Source organism: Talpa occidentalis, unplaced genomic scaffold (genome assembly GCF_014898055.3).
Source record: "Talpa occidentalis isolate TD23 unplaced genomic scaffold, MPIMG_talOcc4v2.1, whole genome shotgun sequence".
Classification (NCBI taxonomy): Eukaryota; Metazoa; Chordata; class Mammalia; order Eulipotyphla; family Talpidae; genus Talpa; species Talpa occidentalis.
Window position 1 is genome coordinate 29,955,952 of NW_026555331.1, and position 23,234 is coordinate 29,979,185.

The 23,234-nt window shown below is 39.3% G+C and overlaps 1 protein-coding gene across 1 annotated transcript in view; it reads right to left on the minus strand.

Moving 5' to 3' along the window:
• Positions 1-23,234, minus strand: part of GRHL2 (grainyhead like transcription factor 2) — a 130,426-nt gene that overhangs the window by 43,313 nt on the left and 63,879 nt on the right. Inside the window, 1 exon segment of the mRNA XM_037503160.2 lies at positions 11,010-11,104. Coding sequence (XP_037359057.2) covers positions 11,010-11,104 — 95 coding nt within the window.

Here is a 23,234-nt window from a genome sequence, read left to right on the forward strand (position 1 = left end):
CATCTTTACTCTAAAACACAAACAATTTATAAATACATAAGTATGCTCTTGCCAATTTCCCTACACTGTTTTATTCTGTGTTGTTGGAATTATGAAAAAACTTATAGATGGTTTTCTTACATTCCAACCATTTTTTCTGATTTTATATGCTTATATTAAGAGTGCAGACACACTAAAAGTAGGTAATATTAATACGTGAAATTTTAGCCCTGGATAGTCATTCATTTCCTTCATGCATCAATTCATCAAGTATCCACCAAGGGTCTTTTTTCTGTATTTGTCATTATGCTTAAAGATAGGACATAAGAATGAGACAGACTTCCCAATCTCAGGAAATTTGCTATTTAGCTGAGGATCTAAGAAACTCTGAGATTTCCTGACACCTCCATTTATATCCCACTGTTAAGAAATGACTTAAAACCTGATAATCTATTTATTTATTTTCTCATACAGCTGCTTGGGTAGGCCTGCATACACATACTTGGTTTATTCACATATTCTACCATAATTTTCCACTTCCAGAACATAGCAAGTTTATTCCCCCTTGACAGCTATGGTATTTGCTTTGCTGTCCCCACAGATCATCAAGTTGCCAGCTGCTTCTTCAGATTTTAGCTCAATGTCAGCTCTTCAAAAACAGATCTGCAGTTATCTTCGAAGTTATTAAAGATAACTTCATCTGGAGCTAACTTCCTACTTCTCCTCTCACCTCAGCGCATGACCAGTAACATACCCTATCACACTGATCTTTTCTATTTTCTTCTTAATATTTAACCTTTGGATTTATCTTGTTATTTATTGGTTTGGTGCTCAATTGTCTGTGCCATGAGACTGTAAGTCCTTAAGAGGAGGATCCCTGTCTCCCTCAAGCTTGTTCTATTCCCAATGCCAGGACCATGGTACATATATAATATTTGTCCAGAAAGGAGGAGCAGTAAGGAGGAGCAGTAAGGATTCTGGGAAGGAAGGATTAATGAAATCAATTCACAAGTGAAATTTTGTAAGAAGAAAGTCAGTGCTTTCTCTAAAGCTGGATGGTGAAATGAGAGAAAACCACAGTAAGGGAAAAAATGTACAACAGGCTCAAACTTAAGAACCTGGTGCAAATCCTGACACTGTGGCCTCGCATTAACTATTTAACATTTCTGTGTCTCATTTGCCTCATCTTCTAAACAGGTATAACAATTCTTACCTTTGTACTGTCGAACTTTAAAATGAGATTATATCTTTAAACTCTACCATAAAAGGCTGAGTTTACTGTCCTCACATTGTCTTTATCTTCTCAGACGCCTAGTGTTCCAGCTGTTCCTATTCTCTAGTTCCAAGCTCATTCTCGCCCTCCAAGCACAGTCCACAAAGCCCCATGCATTTTACCTGCCCAACTGCTCCTGCAAGACTTGTCCCCTTAGTGTCTAGCTCCTGGGCTCACCAGTTCAAGCTGTCTTTCCTGTCAATTGCTACAATAGCTTCCAATGGGTGACATGATTGCCAAAGGATTCAAAGGCAGGTTAGTTATATTCACATTAATTTGAACAAACAAATATTTAATTAAGGTGAGTCGACTTCAAAAACATAATATCAGGCCTCCCTGATGGAACAAGGGGTTAAGACACAACCTCTGAAGCTATCCGCAGCGACTGTAGCATCAGTTCAATCCCTGGCCAGGAAGCTACCCACATGGCACAGCAGATCTCTCCTGTCCTGCATGCTGCTCCCCTCAGCAGTGTATTTCAGTCAATCTGCTTGTTCTGTTCCCCACTCTGTCTTTGGTGAATCCTCCCAACCCCCATACCTCTGGCCTATACCCCAGTTCTTATATGCATAAATAAATAAATCTTTAAAAAAACCACATAAAATCTACATCTGTGTGACATGTATAAAAGGGTTGAGTCACAGACATAGGGGGAAAGATCAAGGAAGAAATCTCCCAGGCAGAACCATTCTTGCTCTTCAGATTGCCTGTTTCTATCATTCTGCTCTGTCATCTGAACAGAGCTTGTGAAACAGCCACTCAGATAAGGAAGACTGTAGACATTGCTTAACAATGGGTTGGGTTGTTTCATAAATAATGAGTTCTCCATCAGAGGAAGAATATTAGCATAGATTGAAAAATTCACCCCCTCAACTTTTTGATCATTTGTTATTTAAAATATTTTCTGTTAGTATTTTACACTGATAACTTGTTTTGAGTTTGTAATACCTGAATATGGCACAAAATTCAGAAGACACAAAAGGGTAAATGAAAAACACCCCCACTCCACAGTCTCTCAACAAATCATTTCTTGAGTATCCTTCAAAATTCCTTGTGAATCCTTCTAGAAATAGTATATAAACACAAAACCTTTCTTTTTTATACATGTGGTAGCAAGGAAAACACACAGTACTGAACCTTGCCTTGACATTGCATTTTGAAGATAATGCTTTTTCTCCTTTAAAGAGTTGAAATATGGAGTAACAGTTTCTTTAACATCAGGTTGATTCCAGTTTTAATCATCTTACAAACAATGCTGCCATGTGTGTCTTTTAACATAACTTTTGTAAACAAGCACATATGAATCATTACGGCAGAGAGTCTGTGTCACTGAGTTCTGACTTCACTATTTACTGAAATTGTTTTCTCCAAGCCTTCCCAACAGCATCCCTCTAAGCACAGACTCTCAAAATCAGTATATATCTGGGAGGTCTTGTTAAAACACAGATGCCAGGGCCCCAGGGTTTCCAGTTTAGTAGGTCTGAGGTGTGATCTCCAAGTATTTGCACCACTAACAATTTTCCAGGTCAATGCCGATACTGTTTATGAAGCCCCCAAAAAGAAAAGTACAGCCCTCAGCATTTGGCTTCATTCCTCACTTCCTCCTCTCCCTCTTCCTCCTTCTGTCCTCTCCATACGGACCACCCCTTCCTTCTCTGGTTCCAATTTCTCCACGTCCCTGAAATAGGGTAGACCACGTCCCATCCTTGATTCTTTTTGCCCTTGAACTTCCTTTAGCCTGCCCTCCAATTCTTTCCACAGCAATTCCATTCTTTCTCATGACTTCTGTCACCCCTTTACCAACAACTTAAAATTCTTTCCTGTCTTCTACAAATCCCTGCTCTTCTCTGCTTTCCAAGCTCTGCACTTTGAACACCCCCTTTTTCTACCTGGTGTGTTCCTTTTTCCAGCTGCCATGTCTGAATTCCACCTCCCTCTTAAGTCACAGCCCATATGCTACTGCTCCCTCAGGTCTTCCCTGAACCCACAAAAAGGTGATTTCACCCTGTGCTGAAGTATTTAGAAGTGAAATATAGGTGTTTGTGTGTGTGAGAGAGAGAGAGAGAGAGAGCGAGAAAGAAAGAGAGAATAAAGAGAGAGCGGGGATAAAGCAAATGTGGAAAAGATTATTTAAATGAAAAATGAAATCCACCTAAAACTATGAATCAAATTGCATAATATATATAAAGCACCGGGCAGAGTTCTGGTATATGATAATCACTGAACAAATATTAGTAGCCACGGTGTGCATGCACACGTGAGCAATACACAGCAGTGCATACATGTAAGTTACAGAGCCCTCAGCATTCTTCAGGTCAAAACTCCAACATTCTAATGAAAGATCAAACCACTGATAGCCTCAATGAGATGCCTTCCAAAGATTATTCTTTTTTTATATGAATTAACGCCTTTAGTTTTTCCTGCCATCCATTACCTTATAAAACTGGAACAAAGGCAAGGCTTTGTTTAAGTTCAATACCAAAGTCTCCAGCAAATGTTTACCTTTCTCTTTTAAAACTCCCTTCACCCACACCACACCCCAGCAAACACATAAAAATGTCATTTGCTCTGCTTCGCAGTGTGTATCTTGACCTTTCAAGACCCCCTTCTAGAAGTCCCCCTACCCCTTTCTTTACTTTTGAGGCCATGGGAGATGCTCTGTAATTCTCTAAACCTCCATAAGATGCTCTGTTTAAATTGGGCCCTACTTAAATCAAAAAAAAGAATAGGATATAACTTTTCCTTAATCAGCCACACTTCATCCTGGACTGTGTTCTAAGCACAAAGGGAGCTCTCAGACTGCTAGCAGGAGGAAGGATCTGGAAGAAGGAATCTGGTCATGACCCCCGAGGACACTCAGGAATATGGCCGCCCTTGGGCAGTCCTTGGTTTCTCCTTTCATCCTGAAAATCAATATTTACATATCTTCACTCCCCCTGGTGTCCAGTCTTGGAGTTTAGCAGAAAGAGAACACAGAAACCTCCCTTAGAAGGCATGACTTGACAAAATTACCAAAACCATAATTTATTCTAAAGTGCTATGTTTGACACACAGTGGGGGCTCAATAAAAACTGATTATATACTTTAGACCAAAAAAGAAATGTTGGGGAAGAGGGAGAGAGAGAGAAGGAAGGGAGAAAGCATAAATTTGAGACAATTTAATGGATTCATCATGATTTCATATTGAACTTCAAGGCAGACTTTTAATTAGCACAACCTTCTTTTCCACCCAAAGAGACTAAATAATTTGCAGTGCACGAGGTTAGGACATCTATATTTTCTCCAATTTATTACCTTTTCAAAAGCTATGATCAAAGCATCACTGTTCCCACCATTCTGTCTGTTCAGCTACTAAAATGGACATAATGAGGACAGGGAGGCAGTTTTTTCTATCCATTAGCAGCTGATGGTGCTAAAATCTAGGCTTGGCTCTCTGACCTCTGGTTGTGCCGTGAAAGGCAGCACTGGGAAGAGAAAAGTTTGACCCACACAATGAGAAACCTGGATTTCACATGCAAGAGTCAGTCACCCTAAAGTGATAGCCCAAGTAATGCCTTGCAATATAAAGCAAGTCACAATCCGGGCCATCTCAAATACTCAACGTTTAAAGCAAGGCTGGAGCACTAAATCAACTTCACTTTCTTTAGGGTGGATTTATAAGTACAGAAGAGAACTTTTTTACTCCTGCTCACTTTTATTCACTTTTATTTTCCTGCTCTGCAAGCTGACTCATATTTAACACATTCATGTTTCCATCCCTGAGATGGGTCTTAGTTGTTATATGATATCTTCTTGGTATAAAGCAAAGTCAGACAAAATGACAATAAATAAGGCAAAAATCAGCAGGGAAATTGAGTCCAGAGAAAATATCAGCATACCCCAACACCAACTTGCATTTTCTCACAATTTCAAATATTACATGGAAATCTCTTATAAAAATCCAATTAATTTAAAGCATCCAAAGGGACCTATAAACTCTACCTATAAAATGAATATTGTTATATGTAAATAATCACTTCTTAAGTTGTAAACAGAAATCAGAGTCATGGTGAACCTTTTGCAACTCTTGTCTTCTCTGATCATCATCATTCTTGCTCCGATTTTTTTTTAATGCATGGTTTTGGGGAAAAACAGAGTAAGGAAGAGTCTTTACCCTTCAACACAAGAAAAAAAAGCATTAGAGAAAACTACACAAAAATAATATAAATGAATATGAAAATGAAATTCAGCATACCAGGGAAAGGAACAGGAGAGAAATGGGGAAAATAGAATATAAATGTATAAATGTAAAAAGAAGAAAACAATGACATGTTTTGGAACCACAGTGTTAGCATGAACTGATCTTCAATGAATACAGTGGGAGGTTATAATTATGTAAATGAGATCACTAAGGTAGGCTAACATACACACTCAATTGAAGAGGGCAAGGAGTCTAAATAGTACTCATGCTTCCATTTAGCCCATCTGGTAATGTATAAGGATAACAAAAGGCACGGATGGGGAGACCTGTGCGCTCCAAGTGATGACCAGCTAGTCCGTCCTTGTTAGTGGGGGTGGGGAGACTGTGGCAAAAGCTGGGAGACTTGATAGAACTGCTTTGCTCAAGGAAACAGCGTTTATCATGTGTTTTTTTCTTTCTGGACCCACATAGGTTGTACAAATTTTCTTGAGAAGGAAACTGATAGCATGCTTTGGTCTAAAAAATATCACTGCAGCTTTCCCTCTCTTGTGATGAGGGACTCTGGACTCAGAGGGACACGGAATTAAAATCCACCTAGTTTCACAATGCCTGGCATGTAGAAAGTTATTATTTAGTGGAACCAGAACTTGAAGAAAATGATCCTTGTTGTCTTTCAGCTTCATTATCCCCACCCCACCCTGACTAGGGCTCAGCTTTGCTCGTTTCTCAACCTCATCACAAAATATTTATTAACAAAGACTAAAACATATGCTGTCTTGTGTCGTTTCTAAAACTGCAACAACTTACTGTCTGATAGTTCTTCCCAAATCCCCAAATACAGAAAGAGTATTTACCACTGATGTGGTGGAGTGGACGGCTGGACTAGCCAACGCCCCAAAGCCCCACCTTTAGCTCAGCTCAGGGCAGGCACGATTTCTGGAGTAATCGCTCCGGAAGCAGAGTCACCCAGGGGAGACAGAATTCCGTATCACTGAATGATAACAGCAGTTTTTTAAATCACTGAGACTGAGTGGGTGGACTAGTAGTGGGTGGGTGAGTTTGCTTGACTATCTAGTGATGCTGGTAGGGAAAGAGGAAGCACATTTTCACTGAATTAAGAACATTCCAAAAGTTTGACTGCAAAGGGATTAAAAGGGTTTGTGGAGAGAAGCCTCCTTCATCTTAGGTAGTTTATAAGCCACGAGAGGGTGAAGTACTAAAATGGGGGGAAATTGGTATGGCGTTTCAATGCTCAACACAAAAAGGAAACTTGTTCCTTAAAGCACTGAGTAACATTTTAATGCTCTAGCAATTTTCTGTAGTCACATGAGAAAGGTCTTTGTATCACACTGAGTTTCCTTTAATCTTGAAATCATTGTGAACAGGGAAAATGGGACTGGACAAAAATAAGGGGCCCAGTTTCAAGACTCTCCTTAGAAATCTGGAAGAAAGAGGAGCCTGTAATTAGGGTTTGCTGTGCTCCTGCCCTGGAGGGTGATGTCATCGCCTGGAGAAAGGCAGCTCTCCATGCCAGGAATCTGAGCTTAGCACTCCTCAATAATTCAATAGGGTCTTGCGTGGGAATTCCTCATCTTGGGGATTAGAGGCCAACAAATCTACTTTGTAGGCACCAGTGTTTGGCTAAAGGGAGAAAAAAAATGGGAGTTATGTGAAAGAATGGAACACTGCAGTCCTCCCATTAGAATCACATGGGTGAGGCCTTAATGATCTATTACTAATAATCAATTTTAATAATTAATCCCTGTTCCCCTTTCTATCACATTCCAGCTCAGGAAACAGAAGCACAGAAGGAGGATGTCACAAAGCAAGCTATTCCAGTGCCAGGACAAGCCCCTAGTTGCTTGATCTGCATTTCTGGGCTTTTTGTTCTGTATCATCCTCTGCTCCAGCCGCCATTAATGTCTAGGCTGTGACAGGTGGGTGCTCAGAACCCCACCCACCTACGTGTCACCAGAGTCATTCCCTGGGACCCACAGACACTCATTCACATGACGCATGAGCTTCCAGCAAGTACAGAGCCTGAGGGGAAAAGAACGTCCCCGCTGTTCTTGTCACTGGGCACAGACATGGTGGCACAACCAGCAAAACCGGTTCTGGGTAGAACTGGAATAGTTCTGCCAGGATCCTGCTGCAGTAGAGACTGGAAATCTGCAGCTAAATCCTTGCACCTCAATTTTAACTAAGAGTTGTAACACTGTCTTTAGTTCAACTTTTTCCTATAATTAAATTAACCTATATGATTAGAGTTTCACGTTCTTTCCTTTCTTCCATTCATGGAAAATGGGAGGTAGAAGTAAAACGTAAGTCAGTAACAAAAGGAGAAAGTGGGAATGTGCACTGGAAAAATCTACAAGTCTTATCACCAGGTCTTGATTATCCATTTGTGACAAGATTAGCAAACAGTGTGCTGTTTTCTCAAAATAAAGCCAGTCTCAACATCGTCCTCCTGGAAAGACAAGTTTTCTCAAACGATGCTGCCATCGATCAGAGAATATTTGTAGTGTCCCTTCTGTGTGGCCTTCGACAAAGCTGGTCTTGTGCAAAGGAAAGCTCATTCTTAACCAGAAAATGGCATTATCGAATTTATTGACACGTATTTCCAACTGAACACACGGCTTTCTAATGTTTTTTTAAAAAATCTTCAAAGACCAAGATTTATTGCCATCATGGGTATTCAAAATGATATCACAGCCACAGCGCCAACATATTAGCCTCTTGTCTGCTGCCAACGGGCTGGACAAAGGAACCAGAAAATTCAGGCAGGGTTCCTGGTCCCACTCCTCTCGGTATGCTGTGCCCACTATTTTCTCCAACACTGATCTCCAAGCACTGATCTAAATTGCACATTCAGTTCTCTGATGGGGTATGTTTGAGGCATGAAAATTCAAATGTCTACCAGGCCAGGTAGGGAAAGATCAAGAATGGGGAGAACAAAAGAAAACATTAAAGAGAACAGCCAGTACTCACAGGAGTCACTGATGGCCTTGCAAACACTTGGGCTGTGGATGCCAAGATCTTTAATTATCTAAAAGAACCCAGAAGCCTAGATTTAAAAAAGTAGTCTTCTGACTGACATGGGCAAAAATTTAAATTTTGAAATACTAGTACATGATTGTATGATGGATACATTTTTAATTTCTGTGGACTGTACAAAGGCTGTTGTTCGCAAATTTGTGTCCTATGGCCACAGAAACCAAAACCTCATGTGACAATGAGGCGAGCCCCAGCCCCGAAGCCTACAGATTTCTGTGTGGATAGTGACACAGGGAGCAGAGGACAAAGGTACTGCTCTAGAGATGTCCACGCCATGAAGATAACAAACACTCGCTGCGAGAGGGACACCTTTCACAACTGAGCAATTTACTTTTTAGCAGTGTTTATTATAGAATTAATAATAGTTTAAAGAAATAACTTAGGTTCTGCAGGTAGGAAAAAAGAATCCTTCCTGATGAGGTAGATTTTACTTTTATATTTTCCCTTTTAAACTCCTTCAGTAGCTTGGGAACAAATATTTAGAACTATTCCTATATTACCTATGGGTTTACCCAGACTGCGTACAATTGCAACAATCAAGTACTAGTCACTAAAAATATGCTACTCAAACAAATATCCTCCACAGCCAGGAGACCATGAGTTTTATCTTATCAGCCTGAAACAACACACACTTGCACGTGCAGACACACACACGCAAACTGATGGGAGAGAAGTGAACACCTATGAGGAAGAGTGTGTCATCCAAATTAATGGCCTTGATATGTTAGTTTACCACAGAACCTCCATCATTCAGACTGTCCCTTCTGGTGAAAGAAGGCATCTTCTTTCAAAGGTTCTTATTGACACCTAACAGTTAACACTCTCCCCTACTGGCACTCAGGATCACAGATCTTGGGGTAATGAACATCAGGGTGATGGTCACACAGCTCACATTGGCAGCTGGCCTTGCGTTGGTGAGGCACCTCCAAGAATAGGGTCCCATTGTCTCCCCAGTGACAGCTATGTGCCGGCCTCTCACCTCACACTGATGACTGGTCATTGGTGTTCCTGCCTCCCTGCTCAGTTCACTGAGGCTTCAGCCATCGTACACCACAGCACACACCCAGTACAGCAGAGACCACTGGTAAAGTTTGTTTGTTTTGCTTTGTTTTTGAGTAATAGACCTGAGGCCCAGAGAGGTCAGATGACTTGCTAAGGATCCCAGCTGTGGCCTGTGGTGCAATTGCACAAACTGCCTTTTGATTATCTGGCCCAGCCATCTAGCCTTTGTGAGAACATGGCAGGAAGAGAAAGCTAATGGCTTGGAGGGGAACTTTAAATGGAGGCAGAGTAGATCCTGGAACAAACTTTCCCTATAGTTCTGTATGGGACCTGATCTTCCAACTGCCATTAGGCCCCCTTCCCTCCTTCGGACGCACAGAGCTCCTGGAACATTCCCCAGGGAGCTCTGTGTTCTGCTGTTGCTTGCCCATTTGGGTCACCTTTCTTGGGCCCAAAGCCAATTCCATTTACATTGCTTCATACATGAGTGAAATGAGACACTGAGCAATTCATCTTCTTCTGTAAATCATGCCCACAAGTTCCCAGCCAACTTCCTTTCTCACCCTGCTTGCAGACAATAAAGCATTGAAGGAAGTTGTTTACATTGACCTTTTCATTAGTTTGAAGACAAAGTCTTCTAACACCCTCCTAGATAGTACATAACTGAAGCAGAAAACAAGCTTAGATTTTACCTGGAAACTTCCCTAAGTGCAACATAAGGATCAAGGATCAGCAGCTAAGGAGCACAGAAAGAAGGGTGGGCATAGCAAAGAAGTTGGGCGTTTACATAAAAACAGAGATGCATGACTGGAAAGCAAATGCAGATATGAATGAGTCTACTTTTTTTTTTTTAATGAGTCTACTTTTTAATCTAAACCAGTGCAATGGTGAACCGATACCTTTCTTAACCATATTGGCACTGGAAAAATAGCAAAAGCTCAAGCAGTCAACATGAAGGAAATGTCTCAAGGTCATGGTGATAGCCACACCTCAGGGAGCAAGTTTAGAGACCTGCTCACACCCTCAAGCTCATTAAACCTGGGAGGAGCAGGGGGATCAGGCAGTCTTGCCTAGTCACTTACCAAAGGAGACCAAAGCTCTGAATATTTTCCTGCCTCTGGAAAAGACAGCAGTCACAAAGAGTATTGCGGGGCGGGGGGGGGGGGGCAGGTGGAGCATATCTATAGTGGAGTTGGAAAAAGTTTTCTGGTTTTAACTTTTGCCAGTCCCAAAAGTCAAAATGAGCTTGGGAGGGTCAAGCAGCTCAGTCCATGTTCAGGAGGCCACAGAGGAACAAGCATACTCCCTTTTCTCCTGTGCCTCCTCAAAAAGCAATTTAGCTTCACATAATTGAATGTGTGTAATTTCTAGAGAAATATAGTAGTTTCGTTCCCTTTTGCTCTGGCTCGAGTTAACAGATCTTTCCTTAGCTATATAGACTTTTGCAAAAGAATTATCTGCAGAGAATGGAAGGTAATTTGAAATGTATGAACAATGTTTTGATGTTACTTTTACACTCACCTTTGCTTCTTCATTCACATCCCAGGTAAAAGAAACAGCATTATATGCAATCTCCTCAATGTTTCCAATCGTATTAAAGCTCTCCTTGTAATCAGCTGTAACATTAAATAAGAAAAGGGTTTTATTTTTTTTTTAAGATTTATTTTATTTATACAAGAACTGGGGTACAGTCAGATGCATGGGAGGGTGAGAGGATTCACCAGAGACAAAGTGGGGAGCAGAACAGGCAGATGGACCGAAGACACTGCTGAGGGGAGCAGCAGGCGAGACAGGAGAGGTCTGCCGTGCCATATGGGTATCTCCCTGGCTGGCCTGGCATTGAACCCACGCTGGAGAGGCTGTGGACAACTTCACAGCACTGTGTTCAACCCACTGCACCACCGGGGAGGCCCAAGAAAAATGTTTTAAAAGAGTGACAGTCAGTGACACGTACTGAACTGTCATTTTCCAATAAGAGACTTAAACTTTGCCTATTCTTCTGGCTATCTCTTTGGCAACAATTAAGGGCTTGTATTTGTTGACACTCTTTTGCTAATATTTATAAGAATGTAAGCTTTTCTTTTTTTTTTTTTTAAGATTTATTTATTATTACACAAGAACCGGGATACAGGCCAGATGCACGGGAGGGTGAGAGGATTCACCAGAGACAGAGAGGGGAACAGAACAGGCAGATTGACTGAAATACACTGCTGAGGGAATCAAACCAGCGCTGCAGAGGCTGCGGACAGCTTCACAGTGCAGCGCTCAACCGCCTGCGCCACCAGGGGAGGCCCAAGAATGTAAGCTTTAAAAGAATAAGTCTAGGTGAAGCAATGCTCCTAGTCAATTAATTATTTTCATTTTGTACTAGGTTTATAAAATTATTAATTTTTTTTCCTCCTGAGTCCCTCGTCACCTACTCATGCCCTCTCCTACTCATAGTCTTGCCATTTAGTTTTGCTGGAATCACCGTGTAGTCCATAGAGATTGCTTTGTAGAACAGAATATAATGCAAAGGGGTGAATAATGCAGTCAAAAAACTGCATATAACTTGACTCCCCAAAACTTTACAAGTAGCGTGTTGTTGATTGGAAGTCTTACCCACAACAGAAACAGTTGAATAACACATACTTTGCATGTTATATGTACTATCCACTATAGTGTCACAACAAGGTATTCAAGAAAAAAGAAAATATTAAGAAAATCATCAGTGGATCTCACAAATGTCTTCATCCTTATCATCTTCATGTTGAGTAGGCTAAGGAAGAGGAGGGATTTAAAAAATCTGCAGTAAAGTAGAACTTCAAAATTCAAAGTTGTGTTGTTCAAGGGTCAACTGCATCCTCTTTATCCAGTCATCAGTTTCATCAGTGAAGAAATTCCAGAGGAAAACTTTTTTTTACCCCTTCTTTTTGGACTTTGGTTCAGAGAGCTGAATTAATCAGACACAGCTCATTATCAAGACCTGTCCATTCAAGACCCTTTCTTATTTTATTTTTTTATATAATATTTATTTATTCTTTCTGTATGTCCATTATCCTCCCCCCACAAATACCATAGCTATCAATGTGCTTGCTGGGTATTCTTAGGAAAAAAGTCAGGTTGACTTGCCTGTGTACAGAGCTTTCATTTTCACCAACTGGGTTGTGCTATGGCAATGGTTGCCAGATTCAGCAAATATTTGAGACCTACTTCTTCAAAAGTATTTGTCATTTATCATAAATTCACCCTCTCTTTTATCTGGCAACCCCAACTATGGCTCTTTCAGATCTAACCACATCATTGACTGAATGCCTTTTCTAGCTGTGGATGCAGAGAACTCTGTGAGGCCACCACTCACTTTTCCACCCTCCCCAGAGACAGTGGTCCCCACAGGCAACAATTCCATGAAATTCCTTATCACCAAGGTCTTCATTGTCATTGCTTCAGTTGGTCTTCCTGTCTGAACAGGATATTTCTGTTTATTTTTCTCTTTCTTTTTAAAATAATAGTTTTTTGAGCTATAATTCCAAGACTGTACAATTCACTGATTGAAAGTGTATAATTTGATTGTTTTAAAATAATCACAGGGGCCTCTCTGGTGGCGCAAGGGGTTAAGGGGCAACCTATGAAGCTATCGTCAGCCACTACAGCACGAGTTTGATCTCCGGTCAGGGAGGTGACACACATGGCACAGCAGACCTCTCTCCTGACACGCCCACTGCTCCCCTTACCAGTGTATTTCCGTCGATCTCCCTGTTCTGTTCCCCACTCTGTCTCTGGTGAATCCTCTCACCCCCCACACCTCCAGCCTGTACCCCAGGTCTTGCATGCATAAATAAATAAATCTTAAAAAATAAAATAAATAAAATAAAATAATCACAAGAGTTGCTCATCCATCATCATGATCAATATTAGGACATTTATTTTCCCAAAAAGAAATTCCCCATCCTTTAGCTATCACCCCAGTACCTTTTCTTTTTCTACTCTCTCTGTTTATAAATACTATTATTTACCTGGAAGAATAGATGTTCTGGGGGAAAGGGAGGCTGAATATAAAATAAAGAAAATAATAGTCCTTTATGCATCTCTGCATAGTTTGAAATTTTCCCACCAATCAGGTATTATTATTATTAAAAATGATACTTAAAATGCAGAAGCATATGCTAGTCCTAGTTTAAATCCTCACTGCTTCCTGAGATACTTAACCTATGCCTACCATTTGGAATTTACCCCATATCCTTGGCATCCTTTGATGTGATACCCTACCTTAATTCTGCTCCCTTTTGTACATATAAATAAGCATTTGTCCTACTACCGCTGACATCACAGTAAAGCCCAATTGTTCAATCAAACTGATCATCTAGTCATTTATAGTCTTTAGATTCTTTCATAATTATTTTTCTAAAATGAAACTCGAAAAATAAAATAAAATAAAATAAAATGAAACTCAAATTATGTACTTTTACAATTTTGGGTAAGGCTAACGCTTATAATGTGGCCCATCACATCCATCATAATCAGTCTTCCCTTCAGGTCATTACACTCCTACCTCACAATGGGGGTCAGAGAAAGATTCAACTCTGACAACACTGAAGAGCCTTTTATTTATAAAATCTTTTTGAATATTCTCTTCTGAGTTAGGACGGGAGCAAGGTCTTACGACTGACTTCTAGGATGTACAAGATTTATATTGTGTATAAAATCTGATGTTCCTGGACAAATGGGCATTTCCTCATCTTGCACTTTGTTATGTTGCCATATCACTCCAGGGATGGTAGCTTCTCAAGGCGTTCACAAGTTTTATGATAATGCTGTGAAGTTTTGAAGTCTGTTTTATTCAAGCACACATGTCTGACCTTTTATTTTGCCATCTCCTTTTTATTTATCATAAAATCTAAGTTCATACAATCCCTCTCCAAAATTTTAATTACTTTCCCTTATTAATACCACTCATTTTCTTTTTTTGTGGGTTAGGCTGAGGGAAGTGGTACTCCCATTTGTTTTTTCTATCCTTTTTTAAAAAGATTTATTTATTTATCCATATAAAAATTGGGGTACAGGCCAGAGGTGTGGAGGGTGAGAGGACTCACCAGAGACAGAGTGGGGAGCAGAACAGGCAGACTGACTGAAATACACTGCTGAGGGGAGCAGTGAGCAAGGAGAGGTCTGCTGTGCCATGTGGGTAGCTCCCTGGTTGGCTGGTGATTGAACTAGTGCTGCAGTGGCTGGCAATTGCTTGATAGAGCTGTCTTTAACCCATGCGCCACCAGGGAGGCCCCTGCTTTTTCTATCCTTAATACAAATAATTATAAGTTCCACAATAATCATAAACCCATAATAATCCACAATAAAATAAAGTCAACTTCCTTGTTTTTTAAAAAGGAAAATAAAAACCTTACTACTGGGTCCTGGATTGATGGTTAATAGCAGAAAATCTATTTATTGTGCTCTTCACAATAATCCTCAAGATTCACTCTAGAAAGGGTTATGCCAGTCTAGACTCCAAACAGAATCCTATCTCCTCTCATTCTCACCCAATTTCTGTTTTCTTTTTTGCCAATCTGAAAGGTACAAAGCGGTATCTTAGGGCCTCCTTGGTGGTGAAGGGGTTAAGATGCAACCTATGAAGTAAGTGATCCCTGGCCAGGGAACTACCCACATGGCACGGCAGACCTCTCCTATCTCACCTGCTGCTCCCCTCAGCAGTGTATTTTAGTCGGTCCTCCTATTCTGTTCCCCACTCTGTCTCTGGTGAACCCTCTCACCCTCTGCACCTCTGGCCTGTACCCCAGTTCTTGTATACATAAATAAATAACTCTTTTAAAAAAACACACAAAGTGGTATCCTAGTGATCTTGTATTTGCCTTACTTCTACCACTTGTGAGTTCAAGCATCTCTTCACATCCAAGATAACTAACCAGGTGTCTCCTTACAGAAACTGCCTGCTCATATCCTTTGTCCATGTTTCTATTGGCTTCCCCAGGGAAACTTGAAAGCAAAACTACGTCTTTACATTTTAAATAAGTATACACATGTTACTGTCAAAACTTGGGTGTTAACAATAAGAAAGTCAGAGACCATGAATAAATAAAAAAATATTTAGAAGCAACCACAATCCTCTCACTACAAAGATTAAAAACACATCAATGTATACTTCATTTTCCTAACTCTGTTTCTATTTCCCTTTCTCCAAAATATGGAATACTGTAACTATTATTTTTTTAATTTAACTTTTCCCCTTTAATACATCTTCAGCATCTTTCCATATCAATAAAGAAATTTGTATACAATACTTCCCTAATGGACAAATGTTATTATGTTGGATTATGTGCCATGACTTTATTTTACTCGTTTGTCATTTACATGATGTCCAATATTTTGCTATCTTAAATAGCACTTCATCCAATTCTCTCAAAGTCTAAATATTCATATGTACCTCATTAATTCATTAAGATATATTCTCAGAATTAAAGTGAATAGGTTAAATGCAAATATTTTTGAAGGTTTTTAATTAATTTTGTCAAGTTGATTCTGGAAGGTTAGAACTACATATATACATCTGTGTGTATATATGTATACACACACACACCACACACACACACTTCTTTATCTGCTCAGCTATCATTGGGCATTAGGTTGTTTCCATAACTTGGTTTTTGTAAATAGTGTTGCAATGAACATATGATTGCATATATTCCTTCAAATTTACATTTTTGTATTCTTCAGATAGATACTCAGGAGCAGAATTGCCGGACCATATAGTAGATCTATTTTTAATATTTTGAGAAATCTCCACTTTGCTTTCCATAGAGGCTGAACCAGCTTACATTCCCACCAACACTGTATGAGGATTCCTTTTTCTCCACATCCTCATGAACACTTGCAATTTCTGATCTTTTTGATATGGGCCATTCTCAAAGGTGTGAAGTGGTATCTCATTGTGTTTTGATTTGTATTTCCCTGATGATAAGTGATGATGAGCATTTTTTTCACATGTCTATTGGCTGGCTCTATGTCTTCTTTGGAGAAATGTCTGTTTAGTTCTTCTGTCCATTTTTTATAGGATTATTTGTTTTATTTTTGTTGAGTTGAGTGACTTCTTTGGAGATCTTGGATATCAGCCCCTTGTTAGATGTATGATGTGCAAACATTTTCTTTTATTCAGTGGAGTGTCTCTTGTTTTAATGATAGTTTCTTTTACTGTTCGGAAGCTTTATGATTTGATGCAGCCCGATGTGTTTATTTTTGCTTTTGTTTTCCTTTCCATTGTAGTGATGTCCCCAAAAACATCATTGAAAAGAATATGATGGAATATTTTGATAGGAATTGCACTGAATCTGCATGTGGCTTTTGGCAAGATAGTTATTTTAACAATGTTAATTCTTCCAATCCATGAGCATGAAATTCTTTCTAATTCCTTGTATTATCTTTTAACAATGTCTTGTATAGGTCTTCATTATATAGGTCATTATGTTCTGTAAGTTTTTCCCATTGTACTAAATATGAATTTTTCCCCAAAAAACTTCAAAGGTCAATCATAAATTTTAAAAGCAAATGTTATATCTAGAAATAAAGATGAACCAAAGTGTGGTCAGACTCTTATCCTAGATCTCATGAATTACTATAGGTGTGCTATATGAATTCATAAATTACTGCATTATAGGGTTTTATTTTGCCATAGATTCTCCACCTGAAAAAAAATTTCTCTGCTAAAATGTATACTCAGAAAAATATTTAAAAACAAATGTAATAAAAATACAAATAAAATGTTTTCCAGTTCCCCTAATTGTGCACAGGGTTTCCATCAGTTTCTCTCTAGTGTACTCACTTAGTTAAAAGCTGTCCTGCACAAGTATTTATTAAGGGCCTATTATGTGCCAGTCAGTGTTGCTTAGGAAAGAGCAGGAAGCAAGACTATGTCCCTGATCTTGTAGAACTTTCAGTCCAGAAGAAGATAAACAGACAAATAAAGATAATTTTGTATAATCTGCTTTTTTATGACAAAAACAAAAAACAAAAAGACTGTTGTGTCTACTTTTCATTGGGCAGTTAGACTGTTTAGTTCCTTCATGGTATGTCAAATATTTTATTTATCTGTTTACTTATTTATCATCAGCATTTCCAATTAATTAGTGAAATGAGTTGCTCCTGGACTGGCAGTGGTTTATGACCTTCAGTGATGGAACATGTAATTCCTGGTCTACAAATTGTGGCAAAATCTAAGAAAACAGGTCATAGGACTTGGTAGGAGGTTGATGGAAATTAATTCATGTCTGTGTGTCTTCTCCACTAATGTCTCTTCTTCCCATGCTTTGACCCACCTTCCTGTAGATGGGTTCTGTGGCTTCTTGATCCCACATATATAAACCACTGCCAGTCCTTGGCTTTGAAGTAAAAAAACCCATCTTCTAGAATGCAGTGTATACACTCTGCACTGGCAACAGTGCCCTGAGCCATTTTTGGCATTCCAGGTTCATTATTTACTAGTCCAGACAGAATCCACATCTTTAAGAAGAGAAGTGATTTTTATATTAATTATACCACTCCTTTTAATCTCCAACAATATATACAAAAAATAATTAAAAGGGGTAGTTATAATTTACCAAGCATGTGAAATGTAATTAAGGTGAAAGAATTAGCAGTTCCTTTGACGGTATTCCAGAATCACACTTATATATGGGATCAGTTTGGAGAAAACTCAATCTGCAAGAGTCTGAATTTTAAAGACCATTGGCAGACTACTGATTATAGGAAAAAAAAATAAAAATAAAGATAATGAAAAGATTGATAATGAAAAGATTCACCATCGTGCTTCCAATAGCAATTACAATAACACTGAATGTCATAATTTCTGGGCAGAATAACTTGTCAGAAACACATGTAAAGTATTGCACACTCACACAGGATTAGCGGCCCTTTGCTGAAACAGGAAAAATTTGTAAGTTCATCATCCTCCCCCCAGCCCTTCCATCTACCCAATACCTTTAGTTTTCTCAGGAGAGCTAACTTAAAAAATTTTTGATCTTCATGGTATATGTAGGATATGGATATTTTCTTTGCTTCTTCTTTGCTGCAGAACCCCACTGTTTTCCTTCTTTGTCAAGGAATTTGCAATGGTCTGACAATGTCCAGTCCTCTGCCTCATGGAATGACATTTCCACAACACCTCCCTACCAGCTAATTGCTATGTAGGATGTGCTGTAATTCTTCTCTATCAGGTGTCAATGTCTAGTGACAATTTAATGTTTAATGTATAAGATAAATATAGGCATTAGTTAAAAGTATGGCCTTTGGATTTGAAGAGAGCCTGACTGAAATCACAGCTTGGCTTGTTACCAGTCAGGTGATTTTCTACAAGTGGCTTAAATTCTCTATCTGAGGAGGATGCTAATATGTACCTCACAGCATGGATGTGAGGATTAGATGAGATAATGTTGGTAAAAGGCTTGGCAAACACTTGGCACTTGGTTAGTTCTCAGTTTGTGCCAATTATTATTATTCCAAGAGTATTCAATGCCAGATGACAATGACATTACCCAAATGAAAGGGATCTTGGGCATAAATACAAGCACTCTTGGAGCAGGTGGGTAACTGTCTGGTCCTCTAAATGTGGTGTTTGTGTCAACCCAAGAGGGCACATCTTTTGGAAGAAGAACAATCTGTCACATGGACTTCATTCATAATTGACATAGGACCTTAATGACAGGCACTTTTCCTCAAAAAGATAAAATGTGTCCTTGAAAGGAGGGGAGCTGCTGCCATTCCCACTGTTACTCTTGGTAACACTGACCACCACTTCTGGGAACCATATGGGAGAGTTCAAGGGGCTCAGCAGCCTCCTTAGAAAAGCTGCCTGAGCACAGACAGGCTTCCCTATTTGTGAAGTGGTGATGATGCCAGCACCGACCTCACAGGATCGCTGAACAGTGACGAGATCCTCATTTATTTAGCACTCAATTATTTCAATATGTCCTCATCTTTTCCAGAGCAGGAGATCTAGTGGTGGCCTTGCATTCCTGGAGCCTGTTCAAAGAGTTTGCTTCAGATTAGTTTTACCTTATTTTGGCTTCTACAAACTCAAAGAATTAATTTAATTTTGGAAAAAAATTTTCTTGGCAAGTTTCAAGTTTTGTAAACAAAGAAGAAAAACTTTAGATTTGCCTGATTTCGCACTTCAGGGTATTACCAAGACATAAACTAGCTTCCGTCAAAAGGTGTAGTGAGAGAGAAGCTTCTAGTAAATGCTAGAGGGGGGGCCAGGAAGACCAGCTCTGTAGTTTGGTTCAGTAAATAGCTAAGTCTCATGAAACTATCCAGCCATATCCAGGTATTTTTTTTGGTAATATTTAAGCCATTCAAATAATACTAAAAAATGTGGGACTATCAGGTTAGCTAAGGTTTTGTTAAATGCATCTCTAAAGAAAGAAAATAATTAGGCCCCAAGCAAAAACCATGAAATCAAATAAAAGTCTAGATTACACGTTTGGGATGAAAGGATGGTCTCAGATAACTGGTGGGAAAAAACAATGTAATGCCCAGTACAGTGGAGAAAAAAAGATGGCAGACAGAAAACAAAGCACCTTACCGTATTAAATACAGTAGGTCTATTAAGTGGTTTTAGTTATCTCTGTGTGTGTGTGTGTGTGTGTATGTGTATGTGTGTGTGTGTGTGTGTGTGTGAAAGCTCATAACCTAAACCAGTATCTTTTTATGGTATACATTTACCCTCTCATTAAAGTAGATTCCCACAAGGTCTTCCAGCATCCATTCCATGCTTTAACCCTCTCTGTTATATTCCTCCTGGTTAGTCACTCAGGACTTTGAAATTGTCAACAGTAAGAAAACACTTTACCAGAAAAGGTTTATTAGACAGTAATGTTCTAGAACCCAATAAACATGCTTCCTAGGAGTAGTAAAAACAAAATGGTAAACGGCCGTATTCATTGTAATCTTTAATTCCCAAATCTAACTATTTGGGAGAAGGTTTGATTTGAAACAATTTCCTTTTTGTTTGCTTCCAGGAAATAATAATAATTTCTAGTTTAGTTAAAAAGGAGACATTTCCCCTGATACATTTCTAGCAAAATCATCAAAAAGTCTATAGTATAATAAAATAATATTTAAAATGTACAAAGTTAAAGTACTAAATGCACATTTAGCCTCCTTGGCATCTATAAAATACTATCAAAAATGATTCCTTCACCATGGACAAGGTGCCTCCAGTCTGATTTTCCAATTAACAAGACACATGCCTGACCACTGTAAAGATTACCCACATACACAAAACTTTACTGGGTTTGTTCATCCACTATCAACATGGTTGAACATCTATGCTATGCAGACTCTGTCAAGGTGCTGGGTATACAAAGGGAAAAAACAAAAATTTTCTCTCAAGAATTCCAGCATCTAGTGGGATCAACAGAATGTGAACTGATAAACCAAGTGAAACACTGTAAAGGGTTATTGCCTAGATGTAACCAAAACCCAAGGGAGAAATAGCTGACTCTGCCTGGAAAGATCAGGAATCAGAGGCAGGGGCAAGGTATCTAACCAGGTAAAGGAGGGAGAAAGGCTGTTGTAGGGAAGGAAAGTCAGAGAAAAGAACAAGGGAAAGGTTGTAAGTAAGTAGGAAAACTAGTGGGTAACAACAGATCTATAGATCTGTCCTGAAGAGATGTTAATGCAGGATAGATTACAATGGACTGAGAGGTGAATTTAAGATGCAGCGTAGGAAGAGGGTTCCTCTTAAATGTGGAGTGGAAGGAAACAGGAAGACCCACTAACAGCTAGCTTGAAAGAGTCTGTAAGGATTGGGACCTGGATATATGGGTGGGTGGTTTGTTTACTCCGGTCCTATCCTAGACCCTTTCCTAGGGGGAAGAAAAGGGAAGACCCTCAGATCACCCTAGAGACACACACCAAGGAAGAAGGTGATTATCACCAGAGGTATTTCTCCAACAGAATGAGCTTCCAGGATTCATATTGACATTTGTATGCAGTAAATAAAACCCACAATGGCTTAATCATTATTGAAAATTACTATATTCCACCTGAAATAAGATTAAACTTTAAAGACTATTTGCATTTTATGTTTAAAATACATAATAAAGGAGATCAATAAAATGTGGTATATCCACACAATGGAATACTATTCAGCCATACAAAAGACAAAATGTTGCCATTTACAGCACAATGAAAGGAGCTTGAGGGAATTGCCTTTAGTAAAAGCAAATGAGAACAACAAGGACAAATATTTGGACATTTACATAGCAGATGAGCTCACAAAGCAAAATACTTATAAAAACTAGTGAACATTAATAAATCAAGTGGGGCTTCCAAGGTTGGGGGGCAGGGAGAGGGATCAAAGGGTTATAAAGGATGATGTAGAAAAAATAAAATAATAAAATACATAACCTTGATAGCCTACCACACTTTTATCACATATATAGTCTCTAACCAAAGTTGGAGATGAAAATGAATTATTAGTAATTGGTTCTATAGCTCCTTTTTATAAACCAGAGGACTTACACTGCTGTGCTTCTGATAAGAGCTAAAGCCCACAAAAGGACAGGACCTTGAGGCTCCATATTGGGGTACCCTGGTCCACACCCCTATCTCCCCTCAAGCCAAACAGAGATCCAGGTCACTCTTAGTCCATTAGTTGCCTTGATCCTCACCAGTTTTGGTGGTGTTTTTAAAGCTGGACACTCTCAAATGATTTTGTTTTGCTTTGAATCAAATTTAATTGTCATATCTATTTAGAAGGGGTGCAAACAGCCTAGGAAAAAAAACATCAAAAAGTTAAATTCCATTTGAGTAACTTTTAAAAGCAGCAAGACTCAGACTTTTCTGACTATGGGGAGAGAGCCAGTTGGCATAATTCTGGAGAGAGGCAAGCCCCCCAGAGAACTGAACTAATTGGCTGCCTGGTGGGAAATCCTGGGGAAGAAAGCAATACCAGCTCACCTGTCTCTTCACCCTGTTGGTTTTTGAATGCACACCCTCTGCCTGGCTGCCCCACCTCTGGAAGGCTGCAGCTGCCTCCCCGATTCCCTCTCTACCTTGTCACTCTTCTGCACAGCTCCCAGGCTTGGCTCTGACAACTGCAAGAAAGCACACTTGTGGGACACATCCAAAGCTAGCCTCCTCTAGAAAACTTCAAGAAAAAAAGCATTACTTAATTATAATTACAATTCCTACTTGAATGTGTGAATGACATCAGACTGAAGATCTAGTCCTGGACAGGACACCCAAGTGAACAATTCATAGGGGTCTGTGGGATTCTGTGTTTGAGAGTCTTCTGAAAGGCTGCTCTTGGACCTTCAACGAAAACTATTTAGAGCTGATCTTGAAGAATGTTTTGACTGAGTTGGACCTTACGTTTTCATGTGAAGCTTTACCTTAATATATACGCTGCTAACAGCACAGTATAAGTGAAAAATTGGCTCTTAAGAAATAGATCTGTATTAGGGCCCAAGCACAGTTCCTATAATCACATGCTAGTAACCAAAGATGTACAATAATTGCCTGGAAAATAATTGCCTAATTGCCATGGAAAACTACAGGATTACTGTTAACAATAAAACTAATACATCATGATACAGGGAAAGAGTACGTGAATCAAAATTAAAGATTGAGATTGAATAAAGCGCAAATGCTGGGTTCACAATTAGATGCTTAATCATTTTACCAAGGACCTCTGCTCTTCCTCAGCTCTACCAAGTGAGCTGTTGAAGGAATTATCGACGTCATTTCAATGAGGCT